This window comes from Eleginops maclovinus, chromosome 5, assembly GCF_036324505.1.
Source record: "Eleginops maclovinus isolate JMC-PN-2008 ecotype Puerto Natales chromosome 5, JC_Emac_rtc_rv5, whole genome shotgun sequence".
Classification (NCBI taxonomy): Eukaryota; Metazoa; Chordata; class Actinopteri; order Perciformes; family Eleginopidae; genus Eleginops; species Eleginops maclovinus.
The window spans coordinates 15379929-15405563 of record NC_086353.1 but is presented as its reverse complement, the minus strand read 5'-3'; the positions used below and the strand labels follow the sequence as shown (position 1 = coordinate 15405563).

The 25635-nt window shown below is 37.8% G+C and overlaps 4 protein-coding genes and 1 non-coding gene across 6 annotated transcripts; 2 read left to right on the top strand and 3 right to left on the bottom strand.

Annotated features, from left to right (window-relative positions):
- Nucleotides 1–575: 575 nt before the first annotated feature.
- On the top strand, nt 576–8347 carry LOC134864456 (WD40 repeat-containing protein SMU1-like). Its single transcript, XM_063883433.1, has 12 exons — nt 576–760; nt 1867–2077; nt 2164–2316; nt 2398–2514; nt 2804–2926; nt 3537–3656; nt 3911–4027; nt 4340–4467; nt 5293–5419; nt 5515–5676; nt 5988–6140; nt 6366–8347. The coding sequence occupies exons 1-12, from the start codon at nt 747–749 to the stop codon at nt 6462–6464; spliced, it is 1524 nt and encodes a 507-aa protein (XP_063739503.1). The 5' UTR covers nt 576–746; the 3' UTR covers nt 6465–8347.
- Nucleotides 8348–9300: 953 nt separating this feature from the next.
- On the bottom strand, nt 9301–15881 carry dnaja1 (DnaJ heat shock protein family (Hsp40) member A1). Its single transcript, XM_063883434.1, is given in 10 exon segments — nt 9301–10785; nt 10787–10891; nt 11224–11324; nt 12303–12418; nt 12726–12840; nt 12927–13154; nt 13397–13501; nt 13621–13816; nt 14171–14323; nt 15665–15881. Coding segments are annotated over 9 exon segments (1227 nt in total). The 5' UTR covers nt 14303–14323; nt 15665–15881; the 3' UTR covers nt 9301–10656.
- On the top strand, nt 15747–19581 carry aptx (aprataxin). Of its 2 annotated transcripts, XM_063883435.1 has the most exons (7): nt 15747–15982; nt 16994–17040; nt 17151–17429; nt 17564–17623; nt 17800–18026; nt 18804–18907; nt 19001–19581. In XM_063883435.1, exons 1-7 carry the CDS (start codon nt 15853–15855, stop codon nt 19153–19155), a joined length of 1002 nt encoding a protein of 333 aa, XP_063739505.1. In that variant the 5' UTR covers nt 15747–15852; the 3' UTR covers nt 19156–19581. The 2 variants fall into 2 exon arrangements, with proteins under 2 accessions (XP_063739505.1, XP_063739506.1); XM_063883436.1 differs by lacking the exon at nt 16994–17040 and having other exon boundaries at nt 15756–15982; nt 17268–17429.
- A 748-nt stretch (nt 19582–20329) lies between these two features.
- On the bottom strand, nt 20330–20403 carry trnai-aau (transfer RNA isoleucine (anticodon AAU)). Its single transcript has one exon. It is a non-coding gene; the product is annotated as a tRNA-Ile (tRNA).
- A 754-nt stretch (nt 20404–21157) lies between these two features.
- scpp1 (secretory calcium-binding phosphoprotein 1) lies at nt 21158–24016 on the bottom strand. Its single transcript, XM_063882946.1, has 9 exons — nt 23811–24016; nt 23418–23472; nt 23062–23109; nt 22692–22745; nt 22558–22584; nt 22394–22441; nt 22087–22128; nt 21936–21995; nt 21158–21843 (listed from the first exon to the last, which is right to left on the bottom strand). Exons 2-9 carry the CDS (start codon nt 23469–23471, stop codon nt 21388–21390), a joined length of 789 nt encoding a protein of 262 aa, XP_063739016.1. The 5' UTR covers nt 23472; nt 23811–24016; the 3' UTR covers nt 21158–21387.
- Between the last annotated feature and the right edge of the window lie 1619 nt (nt 24017–25635).

Genomic DNA, 25635 nt, shown 5'->3' with positions numbered 1-25635 from the left:
TTTAATGTCATTTAAGTCTATTTTTATGTGTGATTTGGCACCCTTATTTGACCAAAAGGGGGGTGTTGGAAGTGTTCCTGAAGATCAGCAATATCAACGCCACAAAATAAACACGTTATGTACGAGGCCCCTGCTAACAATGGTTATTAATTAATACCCTAATGTATTAGCCGACGCATACAGATTTAATAAATACCCTCACCTAAGTATCAACCATCGTCAACCCTCTCAGCCCACTATACTCTCGGTGTGTTGTGGGAGGACAGTGATGGCTGGCTATCACCATGCATGCATATGCCAGTCTAGACATAAATGTGCAAATTGCACCCAGGTTTGCATATGATGAGCACTGAGGTGATTTTCAGTTTGAAGATTTTCAGATTGATGCATTTTCGTAAATATAAACAATGGTTTACGAGCACGCTCAGGCGCACGAGGTTCTGTCCTTGGTACTGCCGCTGCTGTTCTCGTGCCTGACTGCCGCTGCAGCATCTCCACCATAAAACGTGGACCGCAAATGTATCTCTGTATATTAGCATGCGCCAGGGAGGCTGAGGGGGGCGTAGCTCAAAGACATTTCGTTGCAATGGCAGTCACAAGGTTTTTGGACTAGTGCCCGCCGCAGAAAAATGCGAGACTCAAGAGAAGCACGTGCAGAGGGTGGTCCTCGGCACACTGCTTTCACGTGGCTCTAGCGAGCGCTAGTCTGGGGCAACAACAGGAGACCACATCAGCATAGCTGCGAGATGGAACCCTCTGAGTAAGTGCCTTTAAAAATGAAAATACCACCTGTATGATTTTACAAAATAGAAAACTAAAATCTTAAATATAATGTGCATGGGTCTATTATTGTACACTCAATTGTGCGTTACGCATTGAGCGGGAATAGTGTGTCTCTTGTTTACCACAGTATTTGTGGTTAATATAATCTTGCAGTGAAAGTTCCTTTTCACCATGCAATAAAATTGAATGAAATTACTTCTAGGAACATAACGTGAGACCAATGTATGATTTCAATAGCCTTAACAACAATATTAAGAGTGTCAACATGTGCCTGTTTCTGATATTGTTTATTGTCTGCTTATGGTTATGCAACATTCCATACAATCACTGTTTAAGCTTATTTATCTTTTTTATTATTACACTGTTTATTTTGCAAATATGGCCTTTGTCGCTTGTAAATCAGTGCAAATGATCGTTTTGATCCATTTAATCACGTACTTGCTGGTAAGGCTTAGTGAGAGGCTGTCTGTTTTCCTCTTCTACATGTGTCTACTAGTCTGTTATATAGGCTCTCCATATCTGGCAAGGATGTGGGTGGGCTTTTTTAATCCTTATATATTTGGTTTTCCTGTGAGGACACCTGGGGATGGAGCACACATTGTTGCCAAACACATCGTCTTAAAGGGGAAGGTTGAATGGAGTATTTGTGAAAAAGTGGGTGGCTTCAATCCAGTCAGCAGGCAATGCCACTGATCCATGTCTCCATTTGGTACTAATAGAATGACAGCAGAGGGAACCAGGATGCAAGAGCAGTGTAATTGTTCAGCAGATGGCTTTCCTCCATTTGACTACAAAGGTTTACACATACTGTTTTCTTTTGAAAGTTGTGACAGACAATCTTCGTCTCTGATGGCATCTTAAAATCAAAACAGTGTTTCAGTGGTTGGTTGATCTCTAATTTATTAAGAGCCAAAACAAATCACCAACATAGTGAGAAATATTACTGTTGCTGCTTGTACACAAAATGCTGTAATAATAGAATAATAATAATAATAATAATAATAGAAACTTTGAATCTTTAAATGTATAGGCTTAGATGGTCATATCAGTCAACGTGGTATAAAATGGTCCTATCTTGTGTAGTGTGATCCGCCTGATAATGCAGTACCTCAAGGAGAACAACCTCTACCGAACACTGACCACCTTACAGGAGGAAACCACCGTCTCACTCAACACAGTGGAAAGCATCGACAGCTTTATTGCAGATATAAAAAGCGGCCACTGGGACTCCGTCCTGCTGGCTATCGAGTCCCTCAAGTTGCCTGACAACACACTTATTGACCTTTATGAGCAGGTGACCTTTTGCATCAATCAGCTAAGGCTTTTCTTTGCTTAATTTTTTAATTAGCAGCATTTTATTAACTCTTACCTCTTGAACAGGTTGTAATGGAGCTCATTGAGATGAGGGAGATTGAAGCAGCTCGCTCACTCCTCAGACAGACTGACCCAATGATCATGTTGAAGCAGACGCAGCCAGAGAGGTACATTCATCTGGAGACCCTGCTAACATGCTCCCACTTTGACCCTTGTGAGGTAAGACAACAACACTTTTTTCTTTTAAACTGTATCTTTTTAAGCTTTTCATGAAGTATTGTCCACTTTATCTCATTGCAGGCGTACCCAAAAGGTGGCAGCAAGGAGAAGCGCCGCAGGGAAATTGCCGAGGCGCTGGTAAGAGAGGTCAGCGTGGTGCCCCCTTCTCGCCTCATGGGGCTCCTGGGACAAGTTGGTGTGAGTAAACTCATCCATACCTTTCAGTATTCATTCTCTGATTATATTACAAAGGGAAGCACCCAATGTTCTTTGATTGAGAATCAAATATCCCAAATCATCTCTTCTCCCCCCTTCTCCGCCGGTGTCCTTGAAATCCAAAATTAAAAAATATTTCATTTTCTTGGGTCTGACTTCCTTTAAAATTCAGTTTTCCACTCTGTTATTTATTTCTTAGTATTATTGATTTTGTAGAGTTTTTGATATTGCTTAAATTGACCCAAATAATAATATGTTTTCTGTTTCACAGTCTCTAAAAATACAACAGTGTCCGGGTTATATGTTCTCTGACATGGCCATCGACACATCTGGCAACAAGGACAGACATGTGGAGAAGGAGAGTTTTCCAACACAGCTGTACCGCCACATCAAGGTAGATCCTCAACAAATTCCTGTACTTTAATACATAGATATATAGTTTATCATTCAAAACAGTGCATTGACAGTAAATAGGACTCTTTTTTTTTTTATTGATGAGTCATTTCACACACAGAAACACACACACATTCACACACTAATGTTATCAGTTCAAAGGAAATTACTTTGACCAACATTCACTTCCATGAGAACCCGAACTTAAACCTTAAACTTTAAGTCTTTACTCGAAAAAACGATGAATTTCAGTGAGTTGCATTTTGAACCCATGACGAAGGCCGATAGGTACATTGACTATGTTAAAACATATATTTCTGCACAATGTAAATATGACATGCCCTCAGACAAAAAACAAATTGCTTTACTAAGTGAACGCAATTGTCTTAGTCTCTGGCTGTGCTCTCATCACTTGCATCCAGAATGAACTGCCTGCTATTTATTGTCCTTGCTTTTGCAGCCAAAGGTTACAAGTGGTTATAAAATGGTTAGCCAAACCAACTTCAGACTTCAGACTGATATATGTTTGTGTTTTATATCGAAGTTCTTCTGGATCACAGGCAGCAAAGCAACAGGGGATCATAATGACTTGGTTTTATTTTTACCTGCAGTTCGGGCGTAGGTCACATGTGGAGTGTGCCCGTTTTTCTCCCGATGGAAATTACTTAATCAGCGGATCGGTGGACGGGTTCATCGAGGTCTGGAACTTTAACACTGGAAAAATAAGTAAGGTAAGTTAAGGTTCATACTATGATATTTGAAAATATAGAAACATCTTATACGGCTTGTTTATCTAATTCAATGTTTTTACTTTATTTTAGATTTTTAATGTAACACCTGCTTCTATTAGTGGATATTGTCTATAACTTTGTAGCCTGTTAATTCAAGCGTATATCAGTGTTTTAATGGCACACACTTGGCCAGAAAGAGATTGTAAACTGTGTGTGTGTCTGTCTGTCTGTGCATGTATTTTGCATGAATGTAGGATTTAAAGTACCAGGCCCAAGATAGCTTCATGATGATGGATGATTCTGTGCTGTGTCTGTGCTTCAGTCAGGATACAGATATACTGGCAACTGGAGCTCAGAATGGCAAAATTAAGGTTTGAATCTCAAACTACAACTACTACTACTACTACTACTACTACTAATACTAATACTACTACTACTACTGCTACTACTACACCAAATATTTATAATAATAATAGTAAAAATACTATCTACAATACTATTGGTTGCTATTATTCCGCAAATTTGGAAACACAAGCAAACAATCACTGTAGCCTCATTTAATGTAAGTCTTGTTATGGATGGAAATGGTGTTACAATATTGAAAAATTACAAAGTTAATCAAATTTTTCAAGTGGTAATATCATCATCTCCTCCCTCAAAAAAGTGTGTGTTTCTTTGTCAAGGTGTGGAAGATCGAGAGCGGTTTGTGTCTGCGCAGGTTTGAACATGCACACAACAAAGGTGTGACCTGTCTGAACTTCTCCAAGGACAACAGCCTGATCCTCAGTGCCTCCTTTAACCAGAACATCAGGTGGGATGTAACACAATTCATATTTGCATGGCTGTTGAAAAGAAACAGAAAAATCAGGGTGGCATTTGGAGTGCACTGCTTTTTCAACCTTTGAATAAAGCTCCATTATTCCACAGAGATCAGCATTTGATGTCTGATGTTACATTTTGATTCCAAGAGTAATGCACCTTACTGTAAATATGTTAGGGTTGTTATTCCCCTCCCTGTCTCTCACCATCTCACTTTCTCACACACACACACACACACACACACACACACACACACACACACACACACACACACACACACACACACACACACACACACACACACACACACACACACACACACACACACACACACACACACACACACACACACACACAGAATCTCCTTGTAGTTAAGAAGTTGAAGATCTATTCTGACTCCTGGGGTGTGTGGGCTGTGTCTCTCTGCTGTGTTGCAGCTCCTGTGCTGTGTGGGTGTAACGCTCAGAGACCATGTGCTCAGACAGAAAGATGCAACGTCTTCATCTTCTTAGAAATTCCATGAGCTGGGAGTCTGAATTGTTTACATATGAATAATAATTCTCCCAGAGACAGAGTGATTCAGTGGGCATTAAGCACCATGGTATAAGCTATAATCTGCACCCACTCCCTGCACAGGAGCTAAAAATAAAACATCTGCACCTCTGCAACATGTCTCAACTGCTTTCCAAGAAAAGTACACTCTTGAGTTAAACGAACATAGATTTTTTTAATGAATTTGAGCTGCTGTTTTATTTGATTTTATTTTTGTTTTCTTACAGCTTTAATGTTGTTCAATTGTTCTACGTCTGATTTTCAGAATCCATGAGCTGAGGTCAGGCACGACATTAAATGAGTTGAGTGGTCACTCATCGTTTGTGACTGACGCTTCTTTCACTCAAGATGGATTTCACATCATCAGTGCCTCCTCTGATGGCACGGTGAAGGTATAAGAAGAATATTATATTTATGTCTATGCTGCATTGGTAATATTATTTAGCTGGGAGAGTGTATTAATGTCATATTTATGTGCATATTTTAGATTTGGAATACAGAATCCGGAAAATGCATCCACACTTACAAAAATCTGTCCCATACATCAGAAGTTCCCGTCAACAACGTGATTCCTCTGCCCCAAAACCCAGAGCACTTTGTGATTTGCAACCACTCCAGCACGGTGGTCATCATGAGCATGCACGGCCAGGTGAGAGCTCTGACTTTTAATATTCTAAAATAATATATACACACCAATATTCAAACTTAATGAACATAGGTACTTTCATGTCAAGTTTGACTGTATTTATGAATGTGATTCATCCTCTGGGGAACATGAGTAAACTGGGGAACCAAAATACCAAGTATTGGCTAATAAAAATGTAACTTTCCAAACTTCCTTTGTTCATTTCACCTTTTTAGTCTTTATTTTAAAGGAATTAATATTTCGTTTTTTGTTAATACCCACACAATGTTAAAAAATATTGTACAAACCGAATGTTCTTCCCTCTTTCTCTTCAGACTATTAAGACCTTTAGCTCAGATAGAGAGGAAAGGACCAAGTTTGTCTGCTGCACGCTGTCCCCCCGAGGGGAGTGGATTTACTGTGTGGGGGAGGACTTAGTGCTGTACTGCTTCAACTACACGACGGGGAAGCTGCAGAAAACTCTGACTGTAAGCCATGCTGATAATATTCACTTATGATCAAAGTCTTTGACAGAAGGCAGCTCATCTATAGTGCTAGCGATTATTTTTTTATTGTAGTTGTATTTTAGTCTCAATTGATACTCTGGATATGTCATTGTTGAGTAGAGAGTCCTACAGGGGGCTAACAAGGTAACAGTGAGGATCATGGGAAATGGAGAGTGCATGGTGATCTGTGTTCCTTTGCACCCGCAGGTTCACGAAAAACATGTAATTGGCATCGCTCACCACCCACATGAGAATCTGATTGCCACTTACAGTGAGGATGGACTCCTGAGACTTTGGAAACCTTAAACTGTCTCCTGCATCGTGATACAGAAGAGAGCTGGACATGTGGGTATAAAGCAATTTAGTAATTTCTATGTAATAAAAAAAGATGGACTTAAAAAAACAAATTCATCACAAGGTACATTAAGCAGCTGGTCTTGAGCTTTAAGATCATATCAAATTGATGTTTATGGTGATGTTGTCATGGAAGTGCAGTTGCAAAACTTCCAGCACTTATTATTGTCAACTTTGGCACAAAAGTTGAGGTTCCAAATTAATCTTTGACTTCCATGGTCTGTATTTAAGATTATTCCTTATTACAATCCTTCATGTGCGGAAAAGCACATCACAACAGCTACTTAACTGACCCTGTGGTAAAGTTGTGTCCTATATTCCTGAAAAATAAACGTTGAACCTCATTTCTGAATGAATTGTGGTCATTTATCTGTTGATAATTTAATAATGTCAACAAATTTTAGTCACAGTGAATGCAAGTTTTGTTACTTTGGATGGTGGGTAAGAAAGATTTTGCTGCATAATGATAAAATGTCAAAATAATAAAGATGTCAAATGAAAATATTCAAACGTGCTTTGGCCAGATATATATTCTTTATTTCCTATTGCCAATGAATCCCATGAATAGACCATAACCACCTATATTTCCCCTATTTTCCTACCATGTTTGAGGCACCTTAAAGTTTCTAATAGAGATTTGCAAAAAAGTAAAATATTTGTTTTTTCAACAAATTATTACCCAAAATGTCAATAATGTATTTGTTGGGGACTGGATTTAGCTGCGAATAATACACATTTGGTGCTCTGAGTATAAACAGCAGAAGCATGGTGCATGTAGGTTGGCCTCTTAATAAACTACAGTACCCATGTTCATGGTAATATATGAACATGTTCCCTACTGCAACTCTGTCGCTCACTGATGTGGTTTTAGTTTTTGGACAAAAATAAAAGTTAAAGGCACAGAGAAATGCTCTGTCTTTTGATCCACGGGTGAACGAGGGAGCAGGTTGGTTTTGGTCTTTTCAATTTAAAACTAAAGAATATCACAAAGTATTCTTTAAGCGTAGTGTTAAGCTAATGTATTAGCTCTGGGTTTTAATTGAAATATATTTTTACGAAAAAGATATTTGTCAATTGTTTAAACAATATTTTTTAAAAATGGTCTCATATATGTTCAATAATGTGTAAGGTTTTTGCTTTATAAGTGTTAAATACTGGACCTTCATACTGGACGCACACACACACACACACACACACGCACACACTTCCCTGTGAACCTATTTCACCAGTGCAGTTTATATACTCACTTTCATCTCTTCTGTCTTTATTAGACAAACATGTGCATGATGGTGAACTGTTGTGGAAATATAAATAATAAAAAATACCTTGTTTTTGGCTTAAACAAACAATATCAGGTAAATGATTTCTCAGCTTTTGTTTATAATAATACTTTTGTAACTTTGATTCAGAAGAAATGTGTTTGTCCTCTGTACTCCCCGCATGCTACCTCATGAACTGTCTAAATGTGGCTCTACAATAATGTTTTTGGTGAAAATCTGCATGATGACTAACGATAAACCTCAATGGAGCTCCAGTGACACATTCTGTAACCTGTATGTAAATAATGAATGTATTTAACTTGTTAAGTTTTGTCGTTCTGCTGCACTGACTCTGAAATGTGTTGCTGTGCCTCAGTTTGCCTGTTGCCAACCGGTTTTTATTATTTGTACTACAGTATTTACTCTTTTCTATCGTCTCATCATCCATATTCTATTGTTGCAATAATAATGTTTACTCATCACACTGTACTTACATTTTTATTGTTACACATATTACTGCCAGTTATGTTGATGATGAAAATACATAGAATTAAAGATCCTTTATAGATGCCATCATGTGTGGGCCATTTTTGAATACAACCCACACAAAGGAATCAGATTGTTTCTTAAATACAGAACACATAATTCATTTTTGTTGTATTAACCTTAATAACAAAAACACATTTGAATCTAAAGTGTATACTTGTTGAAAATAAATAAAAAATAACTTATGGTTAAGTGACACAGTCAGTCCAAAGTCAAACAATATTGAGTTTACTATTTCATTTTTAAAAATTGCAAACAGTTTTGAGGCTGAAACCACAGTCCTACTGAAAGCTCTGCGCAAGTTCAAGCAGTAAGACTGGGTTTACGTTCATTCCCTCTACAGCTGCATATAACCAGCTCGTCATGGGTGTTCTCTTTAACCAACCAATTAAATGTCATCACAATCTCCAGCAGTCAATCATCGCTCTGCAGTCAAACTTTAAAATTGTTCTCCTCTCTCCTGCAGTCAGCTGTTATTTTAGGTGTTTATGCTGCGCCTGCCTCCACCCCATACACCTCCAGTCACCCTTTCCAGTGCCCAGGAGAGCTAATCCAAAGACCAAGCATCACACATCCTTTCATCCCATCTGCACATCAAATCCAGATCTTCAACATCACCACCATTGTCTAGACCCCTGGAGGTATTCCTATTATATTCACGGCTGCACTTCCCCCTTAAGATATATGATATCAGGATCGGGGTCTAACCGCCAAAGACTATTAACATCATATGGCACATTTGTCAATAAATGTTCTTTAAGAAGACTCTCCTGATTGAAATAGACTGTTGCAGCTATTGCAGAATATGTGTGTAATGTCCTGGGGTTCAAAGCAGAAAATAAAACATTTTTGGGCAAATGTTTGAGAAATAAAAAAAACTATATAGCAAATAAAATTCATTTTAACTATAAAAATGTAACCAATGTCAGGAAAAGGTAACACCAAAGCATGAAGACAAAACATAAATCACAAAGTAACACCAATTTAGAGACCATCAAACGGCATTTTATTAGAAAACATGAACATAATTTATGTTTGGTCCTAACACACACATAGCATCAATCATTAGAAACTTGACAACACATTTTTGGGTCGATCCCCCCTGACATGATGAGTACTCATTATTTTGCATCTGTTTCAACAATTTGAGGAATCTCCCGTGTGATGAGCAGTGTTATGTTTTACAATGTCCAAGGCAAAGTCGTCACTTGAAAAAAAAAACTGAAAAGTTCAGGTTGAGTTATGATAAGGCTTTTAAAAACAGGCAGAAACATTAATGAGGCTTCTGGTGAGTTCCTCCATAACCTCCCCACATCACGTTTGGCAAAAACATCCAAGGGCTAAAAATATGATACAAAGACACTTAAGTTCCAGATTTGGGTTATATTTTTTCTTCTAATGATTTTAAAACACATACCTGCAATAAGCTCGAGAAGATTCAATGTTTAAAATAACAATTTAACTTTCACTTGGCCAGGGAACTGGAAGGTCACCAGTTCAAGTCCCCGAAAGACCAAGTGCTACCGTGGTGTCCCTGAGCAAGGCAACGTTCCCTACACTGCTCCACGGGCCCCGTACATATGGCAGCCCACTGCTCCTAACACTAAGATGGGTCAAATGCAGAATTCTCCAATTTCCCCACGGGGATTAATAAAAGTACATCTTTCTTTCTTTTTGAACCTAAATACTGCCATGCCTGAATCATTATCGCCTTCACTCCCAGTTCTCGTCGTCTTCTTGCAACATTTCCAAGATTGTTAAGAAATGTCTAGAAAATAGCCCTTGAAAGGGTTAAACAGCAGAAATGTTTCAACTCAAAGCCCCCCAGCCCCTCCCTGTCATCTGAAGATGGGGTCTTTACACACAACGGATTGAACAAGTCACCAACAATTGGTTCACAACAACAGCTGACCTAGCAACACTATAAAAAAAGATTATTTTCATATGAATATTGGCATCCGTTTTAGTGTAAATGCATACAACGCAGGCAGTCTTTCTTCAGAAAGAAGTTTTTCTTAAACCTCTGTGATGCCCCGCGCCTCTAATCACAGTGTGATTGAAAAAAAAACAACAGAAAAAAAAAGTCCCAGAGATGAAGAGGGATCCCATTCACCCAGATCCAAGTTTAATCCAGGACCTTCTGGATACTCTTCTCCATCCGAGCAGTATTATATGAATATATCAAGAGGGTGTTGATATACTGTCTTCTGATTCAGATTGAAAGAAAACTTCAACAGCTTTATTTTAAGAGAAAATATTAAATAAAAAGTGCACAAAAATCCAAAAAGGTGCTTGGCTGTAGAGATGAGGGTCGGGCTTCTGGAATGAGGAGTTGATGTTTAAGACGTCTGGCACTGAACACCACCAGGGCTGGCGTAGTCGTCTTCCTCCATGTAGTAGTACTGTTGGTTGTGTCTTCTTCTCTTCTCAAGGTCACAGTCCTCCAAGGTCAGCGTAGATGTAGAGGTCATCGTCCATGCTGTCTGGCTGCTCTGCATCCGGCTTCTCTGGGAAGAAGCGCTCCAGATCCTTCAGCCTGTCCTTGGAGAGGAAGTTGGCTTTAGGGAACACAACCTGAAGGAAAACCAACAAAGTATTAGTTTTGTGATTCTTTAGTAATTTATAGGCGATAAAAAGCATAAAAAAGACAGATGTGATAGAACAGACAAAGTGAAACAAGCTCTGCGTTACATTAATACATTTGACCGAGAACGAGGAAAATGTTCAATGGGGGGGAGACGATGTGCAAGTCTCTGAAGATTGTAGAGAGTTCATATGAGAAAACAGCTAAATAGGCTTTTATAAATCTATTTTCTTTTACAGAAAGAAAAAAATGAAATGGAAAAAATAAATGGAAAAAAGCAGAAAACGGACAAGAGAATGAATATGAATACAAGTCTTCTTACCGTGAAGTTGATAATAAGGCGGCCCTTCTCAAACGGCCTGCGATACATTGGCATCCCTTCATTCAAGACGCACTTTGTGTCTCCAGGCTTGATCAATTCCCCTGTTATAAAAAAAAAAAGGGGTCACCTTAGGCATGAGAATCATAAACCCTTCTCTCGTAAATGTGATATAATGTTGCCAATCCCATATGAACGCATAGGGGTCGGGGCATACTTTGTTAATTATAGGTTTTCAGCAAAGATCAGGTTCAATTTGACCACGTGGCCCACACTGACTGACACAGGAACTTCAATATGTACCGTCCTAATTTTTACTCAATATAAAACGTGTTTTACCAGATCACTCCATAAACAGTTTTCTTTAACTGCATATCAGTTAAGTGATATACATATAAGACCATTACCACAAGCAACAATACAGGGAAGTACAGTGAGCACAGGAATGAAGGACTCTCCAGAAACACACTCACTACTCAGCAGTGTTCATTCAGCTGCGTGTGTTGTGTGAGAGCTAACAGCTACAGAAAGACATATGAAGGGCTGGGCCCCTCAGAGGGGAAGTATATGGCCTAATAAGTTCAGTTATAAGTGAGCAAAATCCAATCAAATGAACTCCTTTTGAATATGCTTCAAGAACATCACAGCTCTCCATAGGGTTTGCTTTATTTGGCAGCTCATTCCTTACAACAGGAGCCTCAGATTGCTTATAATGAGGGGAAATATAAAGGGTCTATTTAATGAGTTATGTAAATAAGTTATTGGGCTTATTTTATCAACTATGATTTGTTTGAAAACATTTTCAACATTAATTGACTGAATTATTTGAAAATTGGGCTCATTAACACATGAGTACTACTGTTTAATATATTCGTTTTACATATTTAAGACGTAAAATACAAGAAAAGCACACATTTCATTTGTGGGCCATTTTCCATTCTACTTTTAGCATTTGCTGAGGGCCAATTAAAAGTGGGCCGCGGGCCGCATTTGGACCCCGGGCCGTAGTTTGGACACCCCTGTTTTAAATATTAACCCGATGTTTTCTTTTTAATACTGCTGCAGGAAATCATTTGGCTGACCTGGGTGTGAGGTGATGAGGAGGTTTCTGCTGTCCAGTGTCTGAACGGGCTTCTTGAAACCGCACAAAGCCTCAACCAGCTGAAGCTCTATCGACATGACCAGGTCCTCTCCTTTCCTGATGACAGCAAGGAGAGTAGAAAACAAAAGAAAGGAAAAAGAAGCAGAGGGGATTTTAGCATGTAGAATACCAGCTACTACTAAGGCAAGATTTAAAATTGAATTGTGTTCAACTTGAAATAGCAATGCAAAATTAGACTTTGGGTTATTATTTAGAATTGTATGTACTGCTTTAGTATTCGGAAACTGGGTATGTATTCCCTCTACATGATGTAATTATCGTCCATAGAAGAATCATATAATAACTATATCTGCCGGCAAAGATTACAAACAAACATAACAGATGATAACAGAGAAATGACTACCTGGTGAAACATGAATGTTCTCTCTGGTCCAAGACAATGATGATGTCCCCTGGCTCAATGCCCGGCTCCTGGTCTCCCTCTCCATGGAAAACGATCTTCTGGCCATCTCTCATTCCTGTGGAAGTGATCCTTATTTGTTTTTCTTGTTCGCTCTTCAGACAGTCAGAGAAGCATTTAGATAAGCTGTCTTCAATCTCTTACCTTTGTCGATGTGGACCTCCAATATCTTCTTCTGCCGCATGATCTTTCTCCCCACGCAGGTTTTGCAGCGGTCCTTGTGGCTGATCCTCTGTCCTTGGCCCTGACAGTTGTGGCACACTGTGGACACTTGCTGCACCATGCCTGGTACAAGCTGGTGCATACGGACCTGCATGCCTGTGCCATGGCAGGACATGCATATCTGTGCCGCTCCTTTCCGACTCCCACGACCTGCCAAGAAAATAAACGGTCAGCACACTTTTTGTTCTAGGTTTGGCACATATAATAAAGGTGTGGTGGCACGGTGAGCAATTACTGGATTACATTTATAAGACCGAGGTGTTTTGTGATTGAACCAAGAGCCTCTTCATGGCCTGCTGTGGTCTGCGTTTGCTGGTAATCTTTCTAGTTTTATTTAACAAGTTCTGTGATAAATACTAACTAGAGCACAGAAAGTAAAACAAAAGACATACCTTCACATCTCTCACAAATAGTGTTCTTCTGAAGAGCAAGTTTCCTTGTAGCTCCATTATAAAGATCTTCCAGCGTCACTGAAATCTGATGAACAATGTTCTTTCCTGGGACGAGACAAATCAGAGTTCTTGGAATAAGTTTGAAATAGTATCCACTGTATGAAATAATTAAAATATATTTAGGGGAAAAATATATAATGTTTGTTTAGAGATTCAATTTGTACCTTTTCGCTCTCTGTGCATCCGACTTCCCCCACCAAAAAACAAGTCAAAGATGTCCATGGGCGATGCAAAGTTCCCACAACCCCCACCACCTCCACCAGTCCCTCCTTCCTTTATAGCCTTTTCGCCTCCACGGTCATACACCTCTCTCTTCTTGGCATCTGACAAAACCTCATATGCCTGTGAGATCTGCTTGAACTACAAAGCAAAGGAACAAAAACAGAAATGATTTATTTTAACATTTACAGTAAGTCATTTAACTTGCTGACATGTGCAACTAGGTCTGACTATTCCTTCGCTCTTCACATATTTTTTATATGACCTCTACAACTGGCTAAATGCCTTTTTGATGAATCTACCACAAAATAATATCTGACATCCTGAAATACTTTAAGATTTGCACATTAACAAGGCTGTATTTAAAGTATAAGAACACTATCTGAACAGATAAATGTGAAATTTCTTTTACATATGTTGCCTTTTCTATGTAAGATAAATGACATACCAACTAAATAGAGTTGCAAATGTTTCTGTGCAGTAAAACGGTCTCACCTTCTCTCCTTCTGTGGGGTTTTTGTCAGGGTGATATTTCAAAGCTAGTTTGCGATAGGCCCTTTTCAGTTCATCGGGAGTAGCATTAGGTTTCACACCCAAGGTGTCGTAGAAGCCCGTTTCCTTCACCATGTTTGTTTTTCACCGACAAACCTTGGAAATACGAAAGAAAGATAAAACATATTTCATATGAAGTTAGTGTTTAGATCTTAAACACATTCAACATTTACACAAAGTGCCTACCAGTATTTATATAAAAGAGAAACAGCATGGTAATAAAGCAGGAACATGAACCATTGCATTGTGACAAGAGGAAGACAGTCTTTTAAACATGAACAAACATCCAATGCACATCATCATTTGGCTGAACTGTGACAGAGGACCTCATGTTGTTGGATGTGAACATGTGCGTAATTTATTTAGGTTTAAAAAAGGGCTGAATTTATACTTTATTCATTTTTCTTATTCGAAAACTCTAAGATGCTAATATTCCCTACTTTAATGTATGGGGGTGGACAAATCCTCAGTGTAACACAGCACAATTAAACAGCACCAAAAGCTATCTCTAAAATGACCAGCTAATTTAATAAATACATCTCTAAAATAGCTAGATGTACCAATGTAAAGGCCTATTGGTTAGATCCTGGATGAATCCTACTATAGGTTCAATAGTTTCGCTTTCCATTTCTGTAAAATGATAAGTAACAGTTACATCATGTGATGTGGAGTATTACTTCATATGAGGACCATGAGTCTGACATGAAATGGGACGATAACAAGGTGGACAATAGGTTTAAATATAACACAAACTCACTTTTTACACCTCAATTGTTGTGAAATGTTTCCTTAAATCAGGGAGGCAGGGGCTCAGCCACACACTACGTGTCCACCACAAGTTTATATTTGGTTGACATGATGTAATCATCAATTCATAACCACTACCTGTTACACTACTCATGGAGAAGACAGTGGCAATGATTCATATCTATCCCTATTCGTACTTTAGCTAGCGTTAACTTAGCTCAAACACGGTATTTAAGGGAAAAGCTAAAGGAACACAACCATTTACGTAGTAGCCTCACAACGTGTACGACGCAGTTACGAAACTTAACAGATGTGCCTATCGTCAACAACTACCATTAGCTTTTGTGACTATTTTAATCTTAACGTAATCAATATGGTATTTCTTTATTTTACCAATATAATTGATTCACATATTTGAAACTAGGTTTAAAAAAGAGTAAATTGCTATTGTGTCTTAACACTGATTCCAGCTAGAGAAGCAAATAAACGTAAATGTCCGCTTAAATGCAGAGGCGAAGCCTACGATTATAAAGCTAACTTCATCTTCGTACTAGCCAAGCATGTAGCCAAACCACTGATAGCATGGCTAAATCTTACCCTCTAGCTCTATGCTTTTTCTAACCACAAGTTACTGAATACACTTTGAAACGGATATAAACACCATATTTAGCAATGTTAGCATTTCCTTACCTTGTATGGAAATAGTAGTTTGAATTCTTACAGCCTCAGTTTACAGAAAGGCTCTTCCAGAAGCTTCCAACTCGCCTCTACAAAAAGCTGATTCAGTGACGTGTATTTCCTGCGACAAGGCTCACCAAAACAAAGCGTGGGCGGAAACAGCTTTGTAACTCTGTTGAAATCGATATTAACATGTTAAAATGCCCATTTGCTGGCTTATCAGCGAGGAGGGCAATCATAAACCCATTGCCCTGCCTCACTTGCAGACCGTTGTCCTGGGTCGAGGTCCAGAGACGACTATTAAAGACAAAAAATGCTCTCGGCACCAAGGTAACGTAACACAAAGATACATTTCGTTTGATGCACTGGCTACATCCTCGTCAGAAAAAAAGATAGTAATTGCCATAACAAATGTTCATAGCTGTCACACAGTAGATAAATGCGAGACAAAATGCCATGCTTTCCACCATGGGGTTATTGTTTACCATTTTCCAACAGACATTATATTATATTATATATTATACAATGCCGTATAACTAGAGGCGGGACAAGTACTCCTATTGTGTACTTAAGTAAAAGTAGAAATACCAGAGTGTAGGGGTACTCTGCATTCCAAATGTTACAAGTAAAAGTACAACATTATTAGTGTCAAAGTATACTTAAACTACAAAAAGTACTCTTTATGCAGATTGGTCCATTTCAGCTGGTACAGGTGCAGCTAGTTTTAGTTACTTTGTATACTGCATGGTAGTTTGTGAATTTGCTCCAGGTGTAACTAAAGTCTTATTTAAGTAGTGATTATATTGCACATCATTAATCCGAATCTTCCGAACCACCCACACGTTTCTGAAAGGGAGGTTTGCAAGCCTGTGGTTGCAGTGAAATTGTCGAAAATAATATGTCAGAAAATAAATGTAATGGAGTAAAAGTACATGATTTACCTATGAATTGTAGTGGAGTAGAAGTACAGAGTAGGGTAACATGGACATGCTCAAGTAAAGTACAAGTACAAGTACAAGTAAGCGACCTTGGGTATTATGAAAGGCGCTATATAAATCCCAAGTCATTATTATTATTATTATTATTATTATTATTATTAAGTATCTCAAGTAAAGTACAAGTGTCTCAAATTGTTACTTTCACCCCTGTGTATACATGTTCACCCCATGTTTGCACATGTCTTGTGATGATTGTTTTCATTCACATTCACATTCACAATAACACACACAACACACATTCCTCTCTAATTTCATTGTGTACTTTGCTGTTTAAATAATCATCATATACTTTTTTTTAAAATTCAAACTTAAATCTTTGCATATTTTATCCCTTCCCAACCAGTTGAATTGAAAGCAGAATGCAACAAAGGTTATGTCAAAGTTAGACAGGTAAGAAGACAAATGTCAGTTTGGTCTTCATCAAATGATTGTGTGTTATGGTTAAGTGTTTGTAATACACTGTTTATTTATCACTTTTGGTCTCCTGTCTTTATTCAAAGCTGGGCTTGAACCCAACAGCCATAGACTCTGTTGTGGTGGGTAAGGACAGTGTGGTCAAAATGAAGGCCGGACAGAAGCTTCATATTGTCAACCAGCTCTACCCATACACTGTACAGTTCAAGGAGGACACCACCGGGGACCACAGGGGCAACAAAAGACCCCGAGAGCTGGCTTCAGAGGACATAAAGAGCCACAGAGAGGCTGCAGATGTGAAAGAAGACAAACAAACAGAAAAGACCTCTTTGCCAGTCAGCCTGGGAGAAAATGTAAAAAACAAAGTAAGAGAAAAAAATAAATATATTTGGTAATGATGTCCAAATGTCCAATTAATCCTTCTCTTGTTAACATTTTCTTAAGAACTGGTATGAGTATGTTATATAGAAACAAAATCATTACCATACATTTTTTGCAGGAAAGTTTTGGACATTGGAGCCAAGGTCTGAATACCTCAATGCAAGACCCAAAGATGCAGGTAGCTTTTATAGAAAATAACATACATACATACATACATACATACATACATACATACATACATACATACATACATACATACATACAGTACATACACAGTTGCTATAATACATACTGATCTGGATGTTATCAAATAACTGTCTGGATGTTATCAAATAACTGTCTTCTTTTCTCTAGGTGTATAAGGATGAAAAAGTAGTAGTCATTAAAGATAAATACCCCAAAGCTCGCTACCACTGGTTGGTCCTCCCGTGGCAGATCATTTCCAGCCTGAAGGCCTTACGAGAGGAGCACTGCGTTCTGGTGAAACACATGCAGCAAGTCGCTGAGCAGATGGTTCAACAATGCCCAGATGCTACATCGTTACGCTTCCGAACAGGGTACCATGCCATCCCCAGTATGAAGTAAGTATCAAAGACCCGGCCGGTGTTTCAGGATTTATTTTGAATACTGTACTTTTTTACCAGCATTATTTCTAAAGCATATTATCTGTTAACGTTATTTTTAACTTATAGACAGCCGCTGATTTGTTCAAGCTAGTACAGTAATAGAATCATTTGAGAACTGCTGCCTTTCATTGAACCAAAAGCATTTATGATTTTCCACCTTGTCGTTACCAGTCTAGATTTATTTTCTTCCTTTTTTAAATATTGTTTTTCCTTTTTTATATTGTATAGTATCAATACCCAGGCCTCACTCTGCTTTACACGGTACAGCCAAAGCAAGTCACATAGAGGCAATAAAAAAATCTCTTTCAGACCTCTACACTTCTTCATCCTTGTTTGTGTTGTCTGCTGTGTATTTCAACTTTATAAGGCCTTATAGTGTAAAGAATGAAAAGATTAATAGAAAAATAAAATTGTGACCAGAAAAAAACAGATTCATGAGTATTAACTACACTTTATTATTTACAGTAAGCCTGTTTTGCTCTTTCATTTTAGACAGAAATCAGAACTTATTGTTGGTGGTGTGCATACATTTCATTTACCCAAATACATCACTCTTAAAAGCCTAGATTAATGGTATTTTAAACATAAAAAAAAACCCCACCAAAAACAAAACTAAAACGGTGGTACCCATAATGCAAATTTGACCCCAAAGTTCATGAGCAGAATGGTTAATACATATTTGCTGTTGATGTATACCAAATTAACACATGTTGTGTTCATTTTCTTTTACAGTCAACTACACCTGCATGTGATCAGCCAAGACTTCGACTCCGCTTGTTTGAAGAACAAAAAACATTGGAACTCATTCACAACTGACTATTTCATGGACTCCGAAGGTGAGAACAATTTACAAGTGTTATAACTTCACAGTAGTATGTTGTGTTTATAATTGTTAATGTTTCGTTTTTTATACTTTTTGTTATCTGCAGATGTCATTCAGATGCTTGAAACAAATGGGAGAGTAACTGTCAAACAAGGAACCAGTGAGTTATTGAAACTACCGCTCTGCTGTCACATCTGTCGTAAAGAGCTTCCAACCATACCAGCACTAAAGGAGCATCTGAAGTCTCACTTCCCAAGATAAGAAAGGGACGTCAAAGAAAACAGCTGCCTCAGTTGATAAGTTCATTCAAATCTGTAGTTCGTTAGGCATTTTTTTATAAGATATATCTCTAGGTGACTGGAGGACTATGTTGTAGCCACATTTGCATTTTCAACTAGAAGGACACATGGTTCACACATAATCCTTTGCACACAAGAGATGGACAAACCAACAGAACAAATTAAACCCAAACTCAACAAAAACATGATTTCCTATTGATTTCTTTGCAGATTTAAGAAAAATGTGAAAATCCACATTTGTTTTTATGTTAGATCTCATTGTTTTTCCCCCGCAAGTCTTTGGTGTAGAAAATGCCAAGATATTGTATCCATTGTTTCAACATTTCATATGTTTAAATATGTTAAGTATTAAAAGTTTTCTAAAAACCAAATAAAAAGTTTTACTTTTTTTATTTGTTATTATAGCATGTATTCTCTTATATTGCAATAATCACAAAGTACTCACCTTCATGTAATTATCTTGGGTTAGCATGATGTCAGTCTGAAAAGCTTTGAAGATTATTCAAATAAAATGAGAATATAAGAAGAGCCATTGTGAAAGGTTGAAGCATTACATCAAAGTTAATAATACCAGTGTTTTGAAAAAGACGGTTTTAGTGAAGAGAAAGGTGGCATGGCATCTGATATTATTCCTTAAGACAGTTATTACTTAATGATGACTGAAGCTAGCTGATTCAACTACAAAAGAAAAATATTTCAAGAAGAAGTGTGGCACCTGTACACCTACATGAAATCCACTCATTGACACTTTTTTTACCTTGTACATTACAGCAAAACATGTTAGTTGTTAATTGTAGGCAGCCAACCAGATTAGTTAAACGGGTTACAATCTGACAATTCTTTGTTTTTTAAATACAATTAAAAGATGTAATTGACGATTGGTCTTATCATGCAGATAAAGTTAAACATTAGTGGGGGTTTGCTGAGACTTTGAGATCAAAACCTTGCAGCATTAATGGTCGACTCTGTCACCATCTAGTGTAAGTGTGTATGTATGCAGGGCTTTACAAACAGCTCCCGGATTTGAGCTTTCATTATGATGTTCCTGCTAAAATAATTTAGTGATGCATTGTCCACATTGGTAAAATTGCAAGTTGCAGAGGGAAAAAAAAAGTCAGATAAGCAAAAAGTGTCTGTGGCCAGTACGGGGATCGAACCCGCGACCTTGGCGTTATTAGCACCACGCTCTAACCAACTGAGCTAACCGGCCATGTTTGAAGACGGCGAAATATAGCATATTGATACACAGGACTACAACCTGATTTCTATGACCACAAGCCGATACAAGTCGTCCTTTTTAGTGGACAACTTCAATCTTCAGCAGGAGAGAAGAGTGCCTCTTGTGAGTCACCGAAATGTCATTCTACAAAAATATGTCATGTACTACTTCCAAAATGACTTCCCCTGTTGAGGTGCTATCAATTTCACTCATTGCTGGTTTCTCGTTGGTTGAAATCATCACAGACTGTATGGTTAAAACACATATAGCTTATTTTTGGAATACATTTAATAACTTCGCTGTGATACAGTACAGTGAAAAATCCCTTTACACATAAATGGTCTACTACTGGTTATATTTCATAACACTTTTTTTTGGTCATTTTTAAGAGAATCCTGGAATTTTCTTTCTGTAAGGCTGACCAGTATCTAAACGAAATCTCTTTTAATAAAAAGGTACACGGACTGGACCGTATGGTACCTTACTTCGACTCCTAACTTTCGTTTCCATGTGTTTTTTTATTTTACCTTACTGAACTTTCAAGTGATTGAAGACTTCACAATGTGAAACTAAAAATGACTTTATGTATAGCTGAAGACAAAACATGTCTGTGTCATCTGTGTGGGGAACACTGGGCCACTGCATAATACTACAATGTTTAAACCTCTAAGCCAGAGAGTGAGATAACTGAAGTACTTTCCACTACAACCCTATGTCTGAATGATTATACAAAACAATTCAACAATATAGTTACATTATATGTTTATTATTATCAAAACAAAAGTAAACACTTAATCTTAATCACAGTAATAATCACACACACAAATATAAATCAGCTGCAGGTAACAACATTGCCAAAATTAACATTCAGAAGCGATGGGCAAGATTAAAATGTATCATCCTGAAGTCTTCAGGCAGGCCATTCAATTGTGCAGTAGTTCATAGTGGTTAAACAAAAAGCTGCACATGAGCATCTCATCTCCTTAAACTTAGTTCCCTTTCAGCCTCATCTGGCATCATAAGATTGTCCACTGAGTACTGAGCATCGTCTCCTATATCCTGGAAGAAATACTCATCACTTTCACAGCTTTGAGTTCCATTCACACAGTCTGGGGCTTTGATTTGCTGCAGCTCTGTGCTGTCACTAGCATTGCTCTCCTCCAAGCTCTTGCTTTCCTCGCTGCTGCTGTCACTGTCCTCACTGGTCTCGTTGGTCTGGTTGCTTTCACTGCTGGTGCTCTCACTGCTGCTTTCAGTGAGATTCTGCCCTAGCAGTAGGTTGGTCTTGGTCCCCTGTCTTAAAGTGGTGCTGGTAGAGGTAAGAGTAGGCTGTTTCTCAGTCAGGTGGTCTGGTAGACCCTTGACCTCCATGCTGCTGTTGTCCTTTGCACTCAGGTCTTTGATGACACTTACAAACTCTTGAACCCAACTCTGAAGCAGTGAGTAAGCAGAGCATAGTGTTACTAACTTTTCTTTTTTTGGTTATATATGGAAATGTAAATAAAACAGAGGTTTCATCCCACCTTTCGAACATTCTCCTCGCTGCCCATGCTGTTATCGCTGGTTTCAATCATGAGATCAATCTGTGGAGATACAGTGAATGAGATGAGCTCCAGGATGAGGCTGCGTTATAACAATTGGCTAGGTTTGACAAAATACTTGATTTGGTCTTACCGCAACATCCTCATCTGATTGACTGTTACTCTCCTCTGAAGTCTGCTTGTGGAAAAGGAAAATTATTATAGAAATCTATTGAACATTTTTTTTACACCGTGCAGAGAACAGAGTGGTAGTAGTAAGAGAGTTTTTCTTTAGGATGATTTATGTAGGTACTTACTGGGCTTCTCTGCACTAAAGACACTGCTAGAGTCTATTATATCTTCAACTCTTAAAATATGAATTTGAGGGTTTGAAACCACTACAAACATGCTTTATGTAGTTTAATAATGACAATAATGTAAAAAGTGATGATCCAACCCACCTTGTCCTCTGATGTGGATTCTAATGAGTCTGACTCTGAGCTCTGACTCTGAAATGTTTGAGAATTCAGACTATTTATAGAACATCCTTCAATTAATTAGATCAAAAAGATTATATTTTTCCTTCTTAGGTCAAGCTTAATATTGACAAATCCAACTAACTTACTTGAATAGAGGTACTTTCTTCAGAGCTCTGCAACAGAAAAAGAAATACATAAGCACTAAGGTAAAATCAGCAATGAAAAGTGACACAAAAATCCATCTCCATCAGAAAATAATAATAATAAATGTGTGCATTACCTGAAGCTCTGAGGTGTCATTTTCTGAAGATTGTGAAACCGACAAGCTTTCAGTCTGTGAAAGAGAAACAAAGTAAGCACATAACGCAATATATTTAATTATACCTTACAACTGCAACAGAAACAATCATCACATTCAAGCTACTGCTGCAGACACATAGTATAGTAAACAATGCTGTCTGAAATGGGAATTGTCTGGAGATCTTTGAGTAACCGCAACTATTATTGGATTTTTCTGCTAACTATGACGGAGGAGCCAGGGTGCCTGCAGTAAATGATTTATGTTGAAACAATTTTGAGTTCCTTTGCTGTAACCAGTCAAAATATGTCAAATATGACATTACGAGAGGGCGATTTAAAAAAGCGCTCACCGAGTTGGAGTCAAGCGAATTTGATTCCGAAATGGCACTGAAGAAAATCTGTTGGAAAGAAATCACAGGTCACATGGTCACAAGATAAATGTGTGTTTTAAACTCTCTAAGATGTTTCTTAAATTGCTGAGCCTTCCTCCTTTGCTTTTATAGTTCTAGTCATTATATAATATATTTATTCTTTCTGTGGGCTGCAATGCTCACATGTGCACTTAAGGGTTGTAAAGTAAACATTCTAAATAATTTGCTATGAGAATATTATGCAAATTAATTCCTAGATGCAAAATGTGTATTGAATTGCATAATGTTTACATTAATAGTATGTCTGACTGTAATGCTTTTATTTTCATACTTACTGGGTTGGCAAAAGCTGCTCCAATCAGGCAAAACATTACTATGGTAACCCTCATTCTGTAAAATATATAAAGTATGGGATTAAGATTGCTACTAATTTGATTCAATTACATTTTAAATACATGTGTTTATGATTCTCCAATGGAAATGTGGGTTGAACTGGTTTTCATACAAAGAAACCCAAATTCACAAAAAGGAAATATATATAAAAAGAATCTATAAACAAATAATAAATAATCTAAAATTCATTTAAGTATACACAATAAAAATAATACAAATTAAAGCAATAGCTGTTTGAAATAAAGTTAACCCATCATAACACATCAGCAACAATAAACCGGTTGTTTTATAGACAGACAGAACAAATAGTTATAAAGTATATGTGACATATTTACCTTCTTGTTTGATGCAGAACTGCTGTGAGAAAGGTTGTCAGTGATCCTTGTTCAGTGTGTGTAGCAGCAAACGGAAGAACTTAGTGCCTATTCTGAGCTGGAGAGCTGGTGGTTGAGGCAGTAAAAGCACGATGTGTGGATATGCTGAAGGAAACTCCAAGTATCACTCTATATAAGTAATTAAAACGATTGCATCACTTCCTCCCGGATGTCTCCTTTCCTCACATGAGGGTGTATTTGTTCCGGTGAAAAAACACACACACACACACACACACACACACACACACACACACACACACACACACACACACACACACACACACACACACACACACACACACACACACACACACACACACACACACACACACACAGTTATTTCATTCAGTCACTACAAGTCCTCCACCCCCTCTGAAGTCTTTAGTGAAATATAGTTCAGCGCACTAAAACATAGGTTTGTGGCCTGTTGAAAAACAAACTCACCCACTCGGAGAGGAAAGGAGGGCCAGATGGGGTCATGCTTGTTTCCGGTGAAGTGGATGTTTTTCTCTCCTTCTACTATCTCGTTTACCATTGGTTATATTATTCTTTATAAATACGTTTAATTGTTGTCGAAAAACTATTTTACAGGAGTAGGTGAGAGGTAGTGCCTTGCTCAAGGGTAGGTTCAAAATATGTTAAATTAAGAAAAAAAAGGAGGGCTTAAAGTTGTGACAAAACACAACTTGAGTCATATCTTAACATATGATAAATGAAAACAAATACATGTTTTGTAAACGGGTGTCCTCAGCGTTGTATGATATTTTTAGATAAATACCTCATTCTGGGAAATAGGCCATGTACAATAGAAAGGCTAAATAAAGATTTTTCTATATATCCTCCCTGAGGCTCATAATTGTTTCCTGGATATCCATATATGGTGAGGCCTAAAATATGATTAAAGAATTTCTTGTTTAACCTCACTTAGGATTTCAACGGAGCAAACGAAACATGTAATTAGAGTGGATGTTCAGCAGTCTGGAGCTGTTTGTCAAAAACCACAGCTACCAGTTGTTATAAAGTCCTACTTTAGAAAAAAAGGGAGGAGTGAGGAGAGGAGGACTGATGCTTGTTGTGGCAGTCAACAGTGTCTGCCCAAAGGTTACTTAAGTATTTATGAAATATTGACGCATTCAGCCAGACATCTGATGCATTTAGGTTATCGCTTCTTTTAATGCAACTGGAGATTTATAGCAGGAAACATGACTAATAGAGCAGATATATTTGAATCTGATCCTTAAGAGACTTAGTGATGCAGGTTTGAGTTTTTTCCTGTTTTTTAATGAGCACCATCTGGGTCAATCAATGTTAGTTAATGCACTGACATTAATGAAAGTATAAAGTCTTGATATCAGGTTTTGGCATTTGCAGTGTTGAAATGTAGCCAAAGGTACATCAACTCAAGTACAATAGAGTGCAATATCTAGTTTACTTTACTTGACGATTATCATTTATGCTTTACCCTTCTACATTTGTGTGTGAGTGGGGTAGTGTGAAATATGAAGCTGCGGTTGACAAACAGTTTCGCATCGAGGTCATTTTTTTTTCTTACATTAATGAAATCCGAACATCTATATTTTCATTCCAATTACATGATCTGTTAATGAATACTGTTTCATTAAAATGTGGATATTTTATAAGGTCTTGATGGAGTAAACATAATTGCAACTCATTCTGTCGTAATGAGCAGTGGCTACAATCACAGACATGGCAGTGACATCTAGTGGCTAAAATGATTTCTGTCCTAAAACGTGTTTCATTTAACAATATCAGATGTTGGGTTGGT